This window comes from Mesitornis unicolor, unplaced genomic scaffold, assembly GCF_000695765.1.
Source record: "Mesitornis unicolor isolate BGI_N332 unplaced genomic scaffold, ASM69576v1 scaffold29549, whole genome shotgun sequence".
Classification (NCBI taxonomy): Eukaryota; Metazoa; Chordata; class Aves; order Mesitornithiformes; family Mesitornithidae; genus Mesitornis; species Mesitornis unicolor.
Genome location: NW_010208466.1, coordinates 53,425 through 70,287, shown reverse-complemented (window position 1 = coordinate 70,287; position 16,863 = coordinate 53,425). Strand labels below are relative to the sequence as shown.

The following is a 16,863-nucleotide window of genomic DNA, read 5'->3' as shown; positions in this document are numbered from 1 at the left end:
CTTAAAACATCCAATCATTTTCTAGTTAAAGTGCACCCTGGGAGCACATGTGTTAATTGTTGGGGTTTTGCTTCTGCTCAAGGCTGCCAAAAGCCTATGTGTTGCTATAAAAATATAAATTGCTACCAGTGGCAGGTAGATAGGTTTTGTGGCAAAACCTTCCATCTGGCTGAGCTACATATAAACTCTGTGATACTGATAATTTTAGGTGTGTAAGTCTCTGCTCTTGCTTGCTTCCTGCCTGGTTTTAATTTTCCTGTTTTGTACTTAACCACCTCAAAAAGGTGATCAGTAAAAAAACAAAGGCAATAAATCTCAGTATTGAAGAAATTCTACCACAGCTGACCCTTTGTCACATCTTTATGCTGCACAAATTAGCTTTTGTGATGCTGGTTGTATAAATTCAGTGCCATTAATAATTTTCAGTCTTAAGAGCATAGCCTCCAAATTGCAGAAAACCTGCTCACAAACCTCCTTTATTTGCTCAGCCTTTGAGGGACAAAAGTGTGTAATAAGGTCTCATTTACTCTGTGCTGGTCTATGATGCAGCATTAATAAAGAAACTCCAACCTTTCAAATATATATGACTATTTATTTTCCAATATTTAGACCCTGATTTCCCACACACCTCCAAAACAAAAACTGAACTATAAACCCACACATCAAACTAAAATGAACAGTTTTCCAGACAAGTTTGGTTTCAACTGTGTTCACATCCTCTTTTATCCCATGTGTTGCTTCTCACCTCTAATTATACAAACTTTGCTTCCTCCTAGCAAATTGTAAAAATGTCAATATAAAAAGAGGTGTGTTCTGAGGGCATGCTTCACATGGGCTCATTTTAGAACATGTGCTATCTTTTAATCTCAGGAAATGATAAGCCATACTGGCTTTTACAGGTAGGCATGAATTGGTAGTCAGTGGTCTGGAGATCTCCCAGGTCTTTTTATGTAGAGAGCATGACCTTGCAGGTGTTGCTTAATCTGTGAGAGCCTTACAGCAACAACTAGTTGCATCCTGCTTTTAAAAAGTGTTTTCTTTTATTGAATATGCCTGAGAGGAAAACAGAAAAAAAACCATGTTGTTGCTTTGTCCTACACTGTATCTCCTAACTTCCACTGTTCTGTAGCTGTTCCTCCTTTTATACAGTTTGTTATGTATACAGATGATACAACTAGCAATAAAGAGTATAAAGTGTTAAAAGAAAAAAGAAAGCCTTTACATTAGAAGCTTTAGAGGTTAATTCTGTGAGTGTATCCTCCAAGTTAGCCACCAAAACTGCTTGAGAAATGTTAGGTACAAACTGGACTTTGAAAAAGTAGTTGCTGGAAAAAATTAAATTTTACTTACTGCTATAAACAACACCTTAATTTCTGATAATGTGAAAATCTATCTCCTTTGTTGCTAAATTATAAACACAGGTAACATATTATATTTTTAAAGGAGTATTTATTGTTCTAAGTCCTTTACCACAGGTTAGAAAATGAAGTTCTAGACTTACATAATAAAGTCTTGCAAATGCAAGAATTTCACTACATAATAGTGAAATAATTGGGTATTACTGGATATTACAATTATTGTAATAATACAACTATTATATAATGTTGGATAATACAGTAGTTGGATAATACAACTGTTATAGATGGATAATACAACTACTGCAATTAGTCTGAGGCCTGTTCTCTTCACCAGTTTTGCCTACTCTTTTTTTTCTCCATTGAGTCATTATGTCTATAGGAATATTCACAACAACAAAGCAGTATGTTAAAACTAGAAATAGTGATCTCATGATGTACTGGGAATCTTTGCTGTTTGTTTTTCCCTGGCATCAGTTTCCCCCCATTGTCTGCTAAAACCAATTAAGCATTTTGATAGTGCACTCAGCAGGTGTCTGAAATCAAAAGAAATGTCACAGTCAAAAAAGCAGCACTTTCCCAACGGGATACATTTCACTGTGATCTCTGACCTCCATATTGGTGTCTTTTTGTTACAGGCACTGCGTGTTCTGAGCTGTGATTACAAGATGGAAAATGAAACTAGAATGGTGGTTTGTGATCTTGGGAACCCTATGGTGGCTGGCTCAAATGTAAGGAAAAACCAGATGCATTTACTGATTTTTATCTAATTGAATTTTAAAGAGGAGCAAGTGGAAAACTGTCAATTAGCAGAATATGTCCCAATAAGCAGCACCTAAACCACATTATTTACTTGGACAGAAAATTGTTGGGGTAAGAAGAGGCAGAACTGTGCTTCTGAAAACTAACAATTTACTGTTCTAAAAGATTAATGTTGCCAGATTCTGTGTCTTATTTCACTTACTCTAAAGAAAATAATTGACTCAATTGAAGTCACAGAAGTTTTACTGGTATAATCAGAAGAGAATCTCAATCCATAATATGATCTGTTTATTTCTCCCTTTTAGTGTTCATTCTACTTGAGATACGTATAGTATATGACAGCCTTTTTAGCCTATTTCTCATCTTGAGTGCATAATGGTTTATATCAGGATTTCTATCCATGTAAATGTAGTTGAAGTCAAGTTTTCCTTCAAGTTATTAATGTAATTCTATATATTTTCCTAAGACAGTTGTTCACAAATAGTACTACACATCAGATGGAACTTTAATAGCATTGGTTTTAGATGAAAGTGAAACTGAATAATGACTGACAATGAACAGCAGATAAGGATTAAACATGGGGTTGAAGAAAAAAAGGTGCTACCCATTCCACAATTGTCATGACTTGTCCCTGTTTCATGACAAAACAGTTCAGGGCAATCCCAGAAGTGTTGAACTCAGGAATGTTCGGCCATGGATTCCCTTTCAGAGGAATTCTAGTGCAGCTCTTTAAATTCACCAGTGCTGTGAATATTTAACTAAAAACAAACAATCCAACCTTTTATAGCAAGATAAAAAGCTGTCCTAATAAAAGTGAAGCAGTCATCAGCATGACTATATATGAGGAATAAACAACAGCTTTTAATTGAAAACTGCCACTGTTTGCATTTCATATTGGGCGTGGACCTTAGCAAAAAAAAACCAAAGCAGATCTCCTTAATATTTTCAAAATCCCTATTAGGTTAAGGTTTGTCCTATGGAGGATATATTTTACTCTTCTGACTCTCTACAGAGATTATGTTTTCCTGGCTTCTTAAGATCTTGTCATAGAATCATAGAATGGTTTGGGTTGTAAGGGACCTTAAAGATCATCTGTTCTAACCCACTGCCATGGGCAGGAACACCTCCCACTAGACCAGGTTGCTCAAAGTCCTGTCCAACCTGACCTTGAACACTTCCAGAGAGGGGGCATCCACAACTTCCTTGGGCAACCTGTTCCAGTGTCTCACCAGCCTCATAGTGAAGAATTTCTGAAGGAGGTACTGCAAACATTTCCTGGGAAGGACATTTCACTATGGCGGTAAACTGGATAGATGCTGGAGTCAGTAAGTATAGAGAAGAGGACTAAAAGTTATTGTAGGTTTTGTTTTTTTCTATTAAATGAAACTCCTAAAAACTGAGAGTAAATTAAAACATTTCTGATGAACAAAGTTTTCATAATGGGATGATGGAAGCCAATGATGGGCCAAAGCACTAGATAAATCCCAAGTCAAGGCAGGTAATTTTTCATACCAGAAATACAATAAATTTAGATATCTGCTTAGTGCTTTCCTGGTTTGTCTCATGGCAGAAACAAATTCTCAAGATACAAGTGGACAAGAATCTTGTGGATGACTGGGGTGCAGTGGGGAGAGAAGGACAGCATAAAAACCCATGAGTTTGGAAGAGAAAAGGAAGACTAGACACAAGAGATGCTAACATTGCATATCAAAGAGCAAATCTTTGTGGTTTGCATACTGTCATAAGCATAAGCAATGGAAAGGTCTGAGTGTGGAAATACTACACTGCAGCCGCTCACACTAATCCCTTTGAATCCAAAGCCCTGTTTCCTCATGCTTGACCCAAAATGCAAGCAGTGTGAAGACATCAGGAATGCTCTTTGGTGGCCACTAAAGCAGTGCTCTTCTCACCTGTCTCCTTATGAATTCTCACAGCATAAATAATCCTGGTTTTCTTCAGAATCAGCTCTGAAGAGCTCAGAATCTGCCATAAATGCATTGTTACCAAATATTCCTAAGCAGAATACTTCATAAGGAGAGACTTAGAAGTAGCAGAATAAAACAACAAGTTCATAACTTGTTTAAGGATATTCTGGCTTATAACAAAAGAATCCAGCCCCTGAAAATTAAGGCATATGAAGATAGAGCATTACAAAGCCAGATGACAAAAGTGCTTGATTATAGTGATGGAAAGCCTAAAGCCTAACTATCTTTGAAACCAGCTCTCCTGGAAACTTAGTAAAGGTGAAAGGGCTTGAGCTTTTTTTGTCCAAATGTATTTATGATGGCAAATGTACTTCCAACAGCAAAATACCAGTCCTTTGTACAAATTGCATAAATCACAAAAGGCTGCTCTGATCCATTTCCAATTCTGCAAAACAATTCTGCTCTGGCAGGAGATCAGTTATTCTCAAAATATTCAGTCAGAAAGTGACTCTTTGTGAAAGTTGAGAGGGAGTGGGAAGGGAGGGTTAGGTCAAAATCAAACATTCCTAAAACTCTTAACTATTGAGTCACTGCAATGACTTTTCAGCACCCTGAAATCCTGGAATTCTTGAACTCTAAGATCAACTTCTGAATATGAGGGTTACATCAGAATTTTGTGATATAACTCTTGGGATATTACTGCAGTGGGCTGCAGAGTTGTCTGACATTTCACATCTTCAAAATGCATTATTGTAATCAAAATCGGTATTATCTCTGACTTCATGAAAATCTGTGACCTTAAAGTCATTTACTGGCCACAAAGATTACTTAACCTATTCAATAATATCTTTGTGGTTAAAGATGAAAAGATAAAAAAGAAGATTAAAAGAAATGGGAAGGAAATTCCCAACACCATATGGCCCAGAATGCAAACTAAACATCTGTGATACCATCTCACTGGCAAAGAGTGCTCAAAGTCCTTATTTACGACACTCAAGTGGATCAGACTGACAAGGATCCTAATGCCTTTTCTGCGGCCTTAGCAAGTGAGATGTAGGTTTTATTATAAATTCTGGTTGAACAATTTGGAAGCTAATAGAAATGAATAGAAATAAGGTTAGAAGACTGGGAGGCTTGGAAGATATTGCCTATTTCTTGGAATGTACCAAACTGATTCCTCAAAGAGCACAGAGAATTTATCTTTCATATGCCCTGTAAGACACTTGAAAAAAAGCTAACCCTCTGTCTCCCAGCATACTCCAAGGTCCTTTTGTACATAATAACAGATTAAAGTTTATCGGTAATGGCAGAAATGTCATGTATTGCAAAGACACATGTTGTTACAAACGTGGCAAATGCAATTTTAATGAAACTAACTTCACCTGACAACTTTTAAATAAAATTAAACTATTCTGACAAAATTAATGTCCTAGTAAAATAAGGAGGTTGAGTGATTTCTAAGTTACAGGCCCAAGCAAATTCAACTCCTTTGTCCTCAATGGGTTTTCAGTAAGGGCATGTGAGCATCTTTGCCCCGTCATTAGTAGCAATGTCAAGGGTTACCTGACATTAATAGTCATATGACTATACAAAGGCAACATCTGCAGCTTATTAGACTCATATAGTAGGAGTGTGTTTCAGTATTAAATAGGGGATTAAGCCTCAGGAGTGTAATAGATCATCAAAACTGCAGTTCATGTCTGTGCTGTCTGAGGAAAATTTTATCTTTGATTCATCAGATCTTTTTTCTACTTTATGTGGAAACAGATTTATATAGACTGGTTAGAAAAAACTGCAAGAGAAATGCTGTATTCAATATTTGGAAATTTTTGTCTCAGAGGTTAGAAAAAGAATTATATTTTTAAAGGTGTTTGAAATATCAATACAGTTGTTAAAGTCATATCTAAAAAGTGGCCTTAAAAACAGTTTACATGTCTGTTCCAATTCAGCTATTCAGCTTCTGTTTAATTTAATTAGTATTATCTTTTCATCTTAAAGATTTTACTTCCAAAAAGAGAAATTAGCTGTAACAATGACATTGAAAGGATCAGAACTCAAAGGATTTGAACTTGACTTTTTTTATGATGACAATATTGTTTTTGGCATAGGACAACTGAGAGAAGTAATTGAAACATGGTGGCTAAGTCTTGTTCTGGAAATGGATTGAAATTCAGTGATGTACCAGTGCAAGTGAGGAAAGAAGGAGAATTGAATGAAAGTTAAACAAAAAATAATGCTTGGGGAAAAGAAATTGCTTAAACATCTGAAATGACACCCACAGGGGAAAATGCCTCCTCTTCAGTGATGTTGAATCTAGGTCCCAAACATAAAACTCTACTTTGTTATGTCCTGTCCTGTAGCTGACAATGCTACCCCAAGTATGTTGAGGAGAGTATGCCAAAGAGACAACTCTTTCTATTCCCCCCCCCATAATCTAGTCAGATATTGGCAGAGGTGAAGGGATGATGTCCTCATTTCCTAATGCCTTTTGATGAATTTCTCAGGAAGATTGCTTCTCCACATGGAGAATATGGCTATATCTAACCATCTTTTTTAAAAAATTGAAAGCACAGTGCGCAGGTTACCTGGCAGGAAATTCTAGCACCAGGCAACAGGAGAGATTGAGGAAAGTAAGAAGTTGTACAGGGTTACAGGCTGCAGACTTTGCTGTCAGTCTCAATGCAGAATTCACATTTCACAAAGTACAGATTCCAACCATGTGCCATTGAAATGAAAACTGTAATTTAAACATTGCAGTACATTTTTATTAATTTAACATGGAGGGAAGATGCTCTCCTGCCACTTGCATACTGGAACTGCAAACATTTCCAATGAGAAGGTTATAGAGACCCCACCATAGGCTATTTTATATTTCTCCTTTAGTTAGCCCTGCAATTCCATACTCTCTTCTGAATTAGCTTGTTCTGCTTTACTCCATGCCATTCTTGCAAAGCAAATGGAAATCATCAGAGGGAGGAAGCAAGGTCTGCATAAACACAAGGGAGCACTAGATAAGGGGAAGCCCTTATCTCCTTCAGTTGTGGGAATGGTGTGTTTTACCCTGTATCTTCTGCAGTGACATACTGCAAGTTGTGGCAAATTGAATGACAGCTTTAAAGTTGTATTCCTCTTAATTCAGCTATGGCTCGCAAAAGCTGCAATGAAAAAAACTCAAACCAATTTAAACCAAAATATCAAGCTGCTACTAATTTAGCCACTAGGGGAAAAAAAAATGAAAAAAAAAAAAACCAAACCAAGTAACAACAACAAGAAGAAGAAGCCCCCAACAAAAAACGACAGTGATCAGTCAGCCCCACAACACCTACAGCATGCAGCTCAATGTCACAGTTACAGAGACAATGGGAGAAAAAGGAAGCCCCTGGAGACCTGGACGAAGGCATGCATGGATGGAGGCAGGGATGAGCAGTGCCAGATAGCTATTATTTTCTTTTGGCTTGGCAAAGCAAAGCAAAGACTGTCTGGACGAAGAAGGGCCCACCACTGTGTTCTTGGGAGAACACGCTTCTCTGTTCGTCTTGATCTTCCCTCTGTCCAGCCAAGTTTTCCATCTGGTGACACACACAGGCAGGATGGTATTTTTTCTTGAAAACAACAAAATATTATTTCATACTAATTTTTAGAAGTAACAGTATCCCATACAAGTCTTTATAATGCAATGTTGAACAGTACTGCTTTCTTGATATGGAAAGATCAAACCATTTTTAGTAACTTGTTGTTTTGTTTCTTTCCCAGTTCTCTACAGGCATTCGATTTTCTGTTCAGCATTTTGAAAACGCAGATTTCAGTATCAATTTTGAGCTGCAAATAAAAAGGTTAGATGTTTTATGAACAGCACGGTTATTTAAATTCTGAATTCCTATTGTTATCAGAAGTTCAGTAAATAAGAAAGTCACTCTAACTCTTCAGTGTCGGTATTTATTTCATGGGCTTTCCTATGGTAGCTTTCTTCAGGAGGATTTGTGGAGTTGGGACCTTGTTAGCTTTTAGCAAAATTTGTCTTAGAGTTATTCTGAGGATTTTATTTTGTTAAAATTCAAGGTAAGTGATTTTGCTCAACGGTCCAAGGATCTTCTACAGATTTGCCAAATTTGCACTTTGTTCTCCCCTTCAGGATTAATGAACAGTAATCTTTGTAACAAAGATTAAAAAACTTTGTAACAATGTTTTGTACTTAAAAACATGTCATGGTCTGAAAAAAAAAGACATTCACAACAATTTAGAAAAGAAAAAGAGAGCAGCTGAAATCTGCTCAACAGATTTACTGTCATGAAGAGAGAAAAGTGTTTCAGTTTGATGCAGGTGAAACTTTATAATTTTTTCCATTAGTTTCCTCCACATTTGTGGGGCTGAAATATTACTGCTGGAGAATTTTCTTTTTATGGTGAGCAGTACTTCCTCCACAGGGACAAAAAAGCACAAAATAGGCTGGGTTATAACAGCAAGACCAAAGCTGGGACCTTTTCAGAAGGTGGCAGGCTTCTGCTCCATCTGTCCTCATCAAACACACACTGGAGTTCCTGATGGGGCCCTCCCTGCCCCACACACAGAGACTTAATTGCTAATGTCTGGCCTTTAATGAGGGCCTTGATCATGTTCACTATGGTAAATAGCTGAGACATTTAAAACGTTGAAGTCACGTTTCCAGAATGTGACCCTTGAAGGAAAGGACGTGCAGGAACTCAGGAAGAGCACAGCAATGCCACAGATGACAATAAGATGCCTGGTCAGGCCTCAGCCCTCTCCCAGGTGTCTGGCTGGTAAGCTGGATGGAGACCATGCAGACCTGGGCATGGGCTCCTCCAGAGAGCCACAAAACACAATGTCTAGTCTGTAGGTCCCCTGTCCATACCACTGTTCACTGTCAGGTTGCTAATGCAAGCAATACAGTTTTAAATGGACATGAGAGACTCTCGTCACTACCCTTTTCATGCTGTGAAACTGGGGAGGTTCAGAGCTTTTTGGGGAGCTAAATCTTTCTAGGTTTTGAGAGTTGAGGGTCGGTCAGTTTCACAGAAAAAGTGACAAGGCTTTGCTGAGGAATAAATCTGAACTTCAGGAGACAGTAACATCTCATGCTTGTGATGAGTCATAGGCACAGCTCATGAAAATGTAAAGGGAGGAAATCTGTTGGGTTACCAAAAAGGACAGTTTGCACAGACCAGTATCAAAATGCTGAAAAGCACCCAGCTACTTAAAAAAAAAAGCTAAATTTCTTGTGTGGGGAATGTACCCTACAGTTAAAACTTGTTGCTTTGTACATTCCTTCTCAAGCAGCACTACAGTTTGTGCACTTCTATGTCCTTAGTGAACAGGCAAAACAATCTTAAAAGAAAAAGGAAACAAATTCATAAGGGCAGAAAGCGGAAATTACCTAAAGGGACAGAAAGAGAAGCAGAGAACATGTCTGAATTTGTGTCCTGGTCTGAGTTATTCAAAAGGGAGACCATTAATTTACTTCAAAATATCAAGTGGAAAATAAATATTTTGGTTTGCGAGACTGAAGTTCATTACTTATAGGAAATCAGCAAGAGGCTGAGTAGTGTCTTGAAATCTGAGTCCTTTTCTGGTGTGGATTTTGGTAGGTAATTATATAGCCCTTAGAGAGGGAGATGTCCTGGCACTTTTATTTAAACTGTTACCATAAAGCACAAACAAGATTTGAATGCCAAATATATATGATGAAAATTTGTATTTTAACTCTATGGAAAGTAGTACCACTATACAAATTGGATAGCAGTTTATTCTAACAAATTAGTCATATAGTAATTTTTAAGCAATTTTTGTACTTTTGTACTTAAATCAATGGATACAGACTATTACATCAAAAGTTCAAATTATGTTTGAGGGGAATCTGCATTAGTTTACAAACAAATTAGAGCTGCTCCTAATTTTAGCAGTCTGTAACCAGAAAGCCTGGATCAAAGTGGTATCACCCTTTACTGCTCAGAAATCAGTCGCTGGGAATGCTGCCCTCCTCTGAATGTTTCCATTTGACTGATGCTACCCAGATGTGATAACAATAAACTGTAACAGCAACAAAACTTAGTGTCCATGAAGCAAGGAAGTACTTCCACACTGGCTTGAAACAAAAATCCTCCAAATTTAGTATCAATAATCCCATAATTAAAGAAATTCTAAGTTCTGTAATTATTTATTTTCACTGTCATTGTGAACTTGAACCTGCAAACCTTTCTTTACATGCATGTGCTTTAGCCATAGGAATGGCCTTTTGAAATACGAGAAACTACCTTTACTACTAAGGATTTGCAGTAAGAAAAGACAATAAAATGAGTGAGAGCACTAGGCGTTAAACATAGGGATCTGTTTTCACTGCTAATGGAGATTAAGAGTGTGTAAACACTCTGGAGAGGGGAGAGGAGAGATTAAGGAAGGTAAAGAAACAGTTGGTTTTTTTTCTTTTTCTTGAGACTCTGTCATGCAGAAGTCACAAGTTTGGAGGGTCGTGAAGGCAAATTTTGTTATAACAAAGCCTGTCTTGTTCATTAACACTGCCTTCCTCCAATTCATAAAACACCCTTGAATTCTGTTAAGATACTCCTATCCATACAGATAACCGAGTTGAACAAGGGAATTTACATGATATACTGAGCTAAATAAATTTTTATCATCATGTTCACACATAGGATCCTTTAAAGGAAGCTTGAGTTGATTTTATTATGAAACATGCGATGAGCTCAATAATATCAAACTTAAATACCAGTGTCCTACAAGTCTGAAGAGTGACTATATATTATTATTATATATGTCCAATGACATCACTTCTTAATTGTAGGCCTTGTGGTATTCAATGCTAAATCTATAACAATCTAGAGTTCTGCTAAATAACCTTTTGTAACACTTATGCATATCTTTTACAGTTCTAACAAGATTAATCCCACCAGCAACTTAGTTAACCTCCATATTAACATCAGTGCTATGGCTCAAGTACAGATCAGAGGGTAAGTAATCAACCATTTCAATTCATAATGATAACTATTTTTTGTATTGAATCATTCCACATATAATAATCCTATGTAGTGAATCTTTTGACCTGTTATCATCCCAAACACCTTATTCACCAAAGACACCTGAGAATTCCCAGGGAGTCTCACCCCTGCAAGCCTTGCAGAATGGAGCAAATACAAAAAGAGAAGTAGAGGCTGAAGAAATAAGAATCAAAGGGGTTAGTTGGTGGGCTGCAGATGTGTGAGAAAATGTTGTGAGACAGCAATTACTAGATGTTTCCATGGGTGGACACCCAGGTTAAGGACTGGCTGGAGTTTCAGTGGATCAGTGAAATGGTTATGGATACATACACGAGACTTCTCAGTAGGGGCTGCTCCCAGTGCTGTATATTCTGGTGGGTTTTTTTTCAGTAAGGTTGCTCATCACTTTCATAGAAAAATCTTACAAACTTTGTAATCTTTGCAAACTCTTTGGAAACTTTTTACCTCCATCCTGTTACTTCTGTGCCCTAATGTGTTCTTTTTAATGAAAAATTCTGTAATAGGTAGAAAGACACCAAAAACAACTGAAACATCCTTGGTTCTTAAAAAGAGCATGCCCACACGTTGAAAAAGTGGCCTCAATTGCTGCCTGCAGTGCTAAGAAAGAGGTCATTAGATACTGAGGAATTACTTAATTGAATGACTGCCAGTTCCTTTCCTCTTAAGTCTTTTTAATTTTACTAGCTGTAGCGTGCATGTACAAAGGAAAATCCCTGAATGCTTTGTTGACAGGTTTTGCTAATTACTCAGAGATGCTAAAGCATACAGCTGCAAAGGAACTATTTGCTCACAATTTCCTAGATAAAAATAAAAGAGAGACTGTGTCCACATTTGGACTGGAAAATGTCTTGCATTGGTTTTCCTACTGCTCTCATGAAGTGGGACTGGAATCATTGTGCATTTTACTAAGGAAAAGTAATTAGTTATGAATTTGTCTGTATGCACACATGCCTATATACTTGCACAGTGGATCCATGCAAATACTGACTCTGAGAAAGGAAGAAATCTTCAATATCCTATTCAAAAGAAATTTAAAATAACTTCTTAGATGGATCATCCAAGGAGCAGTTGCTGAGATTTGATTGTTCTGCTTAACTTTTTTCCCTATAAAAATGTAAGAGTTTTATAGTTGTAAATGTTATTTCCACTGCTGAATGAGCACTAGAGGAATGAGGGATTCAGTCGGGAAGTAATTTTGACTGGGAGGATTTGCAGCTGGCAGAATTCTTATTGTATATCCCTCATAAGCATTTTCTGTGGAACATAATTCCTTTATCTTATTTTTCAGTGGTCTTGTTAGACTGATCATTGTCACCTAAAAGTCCAGGAAAAATCCATGTTTAATAAATCATTTAAATGTTGAAAGTATTCTCAGTTAAATGCAAAATAAAATAGTCAGAACAGATGATTTCTGTTTAATTTGACCTGATTTTGCTACTTTCATGTCAATAGCAGAAGTCTTCGAAATAACTGTAAAGTCTGTTAAAATAAATGTTCTTACATACTTTATAATAATTTTAATTGAATGCCTACATTTGCACTTTGCACTTCATAATTCTGTGGATAAGAAAAACACTGCACAGGGAGTGTACTAGAAAACACTGTTTTTTGAAACCTCATGCCTGCTTCTTTTTCTCTATGTACAGTTTCTGGTTTGCACATTTTTGCAGTAGCTTCAGGGTCTCAGTGTCTTGGCTTTTGTAATGACATAAGAAAGTTTCTATTCTCCAACAATTAATAATTAAAATCTTCATTGGAAACAAGGCCATTTGTTAAATACCACAAGTTAGGCTAAGTACCTCATCTGAAATTACTTTTCAATGAATATGTTTCATTTCCTTTATCCTTTGGTTTGGCTTGTAAATTTGTCCTCTGGCATACCTACTAGTACAAACTGCTGCCCTTTTGAAATCTGGGGAAGTATTTAGAGTTAGCAGGATACTCCAGGATACCCTACATTTCATGAAGAGTTTTACTTTAGCTGGATGGTATTAAGTTGTTCTTCTCCGGGATCTCTTGCTGCTTTGAGAAGCTGTATTCCGTGTAAGAGTTTCTATCGACATTTCATTCATTGTATATGACATAAGAGCTGGCAGCAGAACAGTTTGATTCTTCCTGAAGTATTTTAAAATGTCAGCATTTGCAACAGAAACATCCAGTGTTCTGTTCTCTTTAAGGGGCAATCTGCCATGGTGCTTTCTCTGTTTAGACTCAAGGGAAAGTGAGTTAACATTGATTGATAGAAGTCCATCATTTTAGTCAAATGTTATATTCTGAAAAAAAAACCCATCAGCAGTTCTTTTTTAACAGTTTTTTATCAGCAAAATTCCAGCTTAGGCAGAACAAGCATTGAAATTTTACCCTTGTAAAGAAAGGGTAATACTTACCATTTTAGAACCAAGAGCTGCTTTCAGTACTAGCAGATGACAGATGTTTGGGCCAGAACTCGCCTACCATGCTAAAAGAAATTCTTGGAATCTGATTTCCCAACTTCGCAACAACTGGATAAAGCTAAAGTTGGCATCTGAATGAGAGCCCTCCAAGGAGTTTCCAGGTTTTGTGGGAAACAAAATGTGATTCACATAGAAACATTAACAGAAGACTATTTGGTCTTTTCTTGAGGTCAGAGAGAGAAGGAAAGGAAAAATAAAATAGCAGATGTAAAGAAAGATGTCAAATATTATGTCACTGTTTTCTTCATTCATGTTTGGTTTACATGTTGCAAGTTGCAACAGTGTTTCACTTAGCTGCCACTTCATTTGCAAAGCAAAGGGGAAGCCAGGAGCACTATTTCAAGTGCTGGTTCTGAATTCAGTTTCTTGATACACCAGTTTCCATTATGACTTTATGGAAGTCTCAATACCTCAGTTTCCCACCTGTCAAATGAGATCAATTACTTTGCAAGGTTTTTTAAAGGGATAATAACAGAAGTTATAAGGAATTTAAAGTCAGAGCAGTTAAATAATTATCTAAAAATGTATTACATATAAGGAAGATGCATAGCATTAAACATCCACAGGCTTTAATGGAAATGAGAAAATAATTTATTTACCTATTGACATATTATTACTCTAGTTTTGTGGATAATGTATTCATATATCTCCTCAGTGAGAATGATGTAAATGCCCAATAGACTGTGTTCCTCTCTCCAGATAGAGAAAGATTCAGTCACTTGTCTGGAAAGGAGCATCCATCAGAACAAGTATGAAACTAAATGCACACCCTCAGTAGTCTGTAAGGACTGGGTAGTACTTTATGAAAGCATTGTGTTGTTCACCTCACCTAATTCCGATGAATGTGCCCAAATAAAATGCCCTTAAGGGCTCAGGTTTCTATAGTGGTCTTAATTTTTTTCTGAAAGTAATGCAGCCTATCACTGGTACCAGTTACTGGTTTAACCTGTTTTATATATTACAGAGTGTCTCACCCCCCAACAATTATTTTGCCGCTTCACAACTGGGAACCCAAAGATGAACCTACAAAAGAAGAAGAACTTGGTCCTTTAGTAGAACACATCTATGAGGTAAAAATTATATCTGTTACCACAGGACCTCATGCTGCTCCCAGTGAAATCCTGATAATTTTGGTTTATTGTCTTCATCTGCAATTAGATAAAGCCACAAATGTAAATATTCTGACTTAAGCATATGACCCAAATTTAATCTGGGAATTCACAACCCCAATATATAAATATTCATGTTAGTGGAGGATATGTTAGTTTATGCTAGGAGTCTGTCTTTGACATTTAAGGGACCTATAAACATTTCGGGTCCTTGACAAGAATTAAAAACAGTGCTTAAATGCCTACAATCAATACCAAATATTTTCAGTGATTTGACTGGTTTCTCATTAAAAGCTGTAAATGTGCACAGGAAAACGCTGTTTCCTTTAACATTTAGCTAGCTGCAAAAAAAAAAGGTAGACATACACATAACTTGTTACCTCATTGCTCAGAAAATGTTCTGTTGAAAATAGCACTTAAAGTTTGAAGTACATGTATTCCTACCTTGTATTGTTGGGTTTTTTCCTATGGATAATTCATCAATTAAAAGAGAAAAGTCCAGGCTAGAAAAAAGTGCATTGAGTGAACTACATGCAATACAGACTATCTTTGGAATCTGATGGATGACCTTTATTCCAGGGGGTAAAACAGAGTGCTTCACATATGGTTATAATTCATGAACTAGCACTCAAGAAAATATAAGCAACTGAGCTTAATCAGCAGTGTAAGATTACAATTTGCATGACTAATACTAAACTGAAATCCATCAGACTGCAAAATACAAATTATTTGTGAATTCTTCATCATAAGACATTTTTCTAAACTGAAAAATCTCTAACAAATCTTCCTGTCTAAAGCATTTGGGCTCTTTGTGGAACTATATATATTTTTGACTTCAAGTGTATTAAAATAGTTACAGTAATTAGCTACAGTGATTCAAGAATTCGCTTTCATGGTTTATTGATATCAGAAAAACATTTAAAAAGGCCAAGCTCACACCCAAAAAACCCCTTATTGGAGAAGCTTTAAGATTGAAATTTGGGGTTATTTGGTTCTAAATAAAGCTCATTAGTCACAAAAATTCTACACATTTAAAAAAACATTCTCACATCTGTACAAACTTTGAGTAAAGCTCCATGGTGTTCTGCTTCTTTAGTTCTCACGCCCACTGTTAACACACATCCAAACTTCCTGTGGTCATCAGATATTTTCAGATTGTAAACTGATATAAGAAGACTATTTTAATAATCTAGATTTTAAAATTTCTATTATTTCTATCTTTACTCATTTTCCCAGAAAATAATATGTCCTGGAATGTTACTTTAGGAAAATGAGTTCTTTTTATTTTGGGGGAAATTTGAGAAATGTTGAAAACAGAGTTCTTAACCCCCAAGTCCAGTTTAAACTCTGCTATAGTGTCTATTCCTGCACCCTGAAATGTGATTCTTTTGTGCCTGGAAGTTTCAGCTGCTATTTTCAAGTATGTTCTGTTAAGGTTCATTTAATATATTTGTATAGTTTGTTTTGCTAGTGTTTTTTGGTTTGGAGTTTTTATAATTTTTTAGGTAATTTCAGATATGCCATAGGAAAAAATGGGAAAGGTGATATATTTCTTGAATACAGACTGAGGCAAAAAAAAGGTTCTTCTTCAAGGTTTGCCACTGGCTTTGGAACTAACACGGACAGGTCCTTTTCCCCTACCTGCCACAGATTCTCCATCAATAAAATGTTATTAATAATCTATACGTTTCCCAAAGTACTTCAAGGCTGTGGACACTAAGAATTTGAAAATGTCTAAGTGGTACTTGCTGTGGTTTTTGTTGTTATTTACTACCATAGGAAGTACTGATTATGTTTGTTTGACAGCTGCACAATATAGGACCAAGCGCCATCAACAATACAGTTCTCCATGTTGGTTGGCCCGTGTCCAGTCGAGAAGAATTTCTTCTTTATATTCTGCATATTCAGACACATGGACCATTGCACTGTCAAACAAACTCTCCTATTAATACAATGCAAATAAAGGTAAGTCAACCCCTTTTATTTCCATCCCTGTCTGCGTTTAACTTGATTTTTTCCACATAAGCTTCACAATGGGATGGAACTTTTGGGGAATTTTCACAATGACCATCAGATCATTTTCTTGGGTATGAAACAAGATTTAGATAGTCTGTAATGTTTGTAGTGTGACACTTGTGTTGCATTGTATGTGTTTGGTTTCTGTACTCTTCTTATCAGAAGAAACTTGTATTTTGTTTAAGTGTTGCAGCATCAGATACAAGATAATTTTT

General features: G+C 36.5%; 1 protein-coding gene across 1 annotated transcript in view; it reads left to right on the top strand.

Moving 5' to 3' along the window:
- ITGA8 (integrin, alpha 8) overlaps nt 1-16,863 on the top strand; it is a gene marked incomplete at its 5' end in the record, with an annotated part of 104,283 nt that overhangs the window by 57,774 nt on the left and 29,646 nt on the right. The window contains 5 exons of the mRNA XM_010192522.1: nt 1,994-2,086; nt 7,796-7,875; nt 10,942-11,022; nt 14,488-14,593; nt 16,439-16,597. Coding sequence (XP_010190824.1) covers nt 1,994-2,086; nt 7,796-7,875; nt 10,942-11,022; nt 14,488-14,593; nt 16,439-16,597 — 519 coding nt within the window. The remainder of the gene's footprint in view (nt 1-1,993; nt 2,087-7,795; nt 7,876-10,941; nt 11,023-14,487; nt 14,594-16,438; nt 16,598-16,863) is intronic.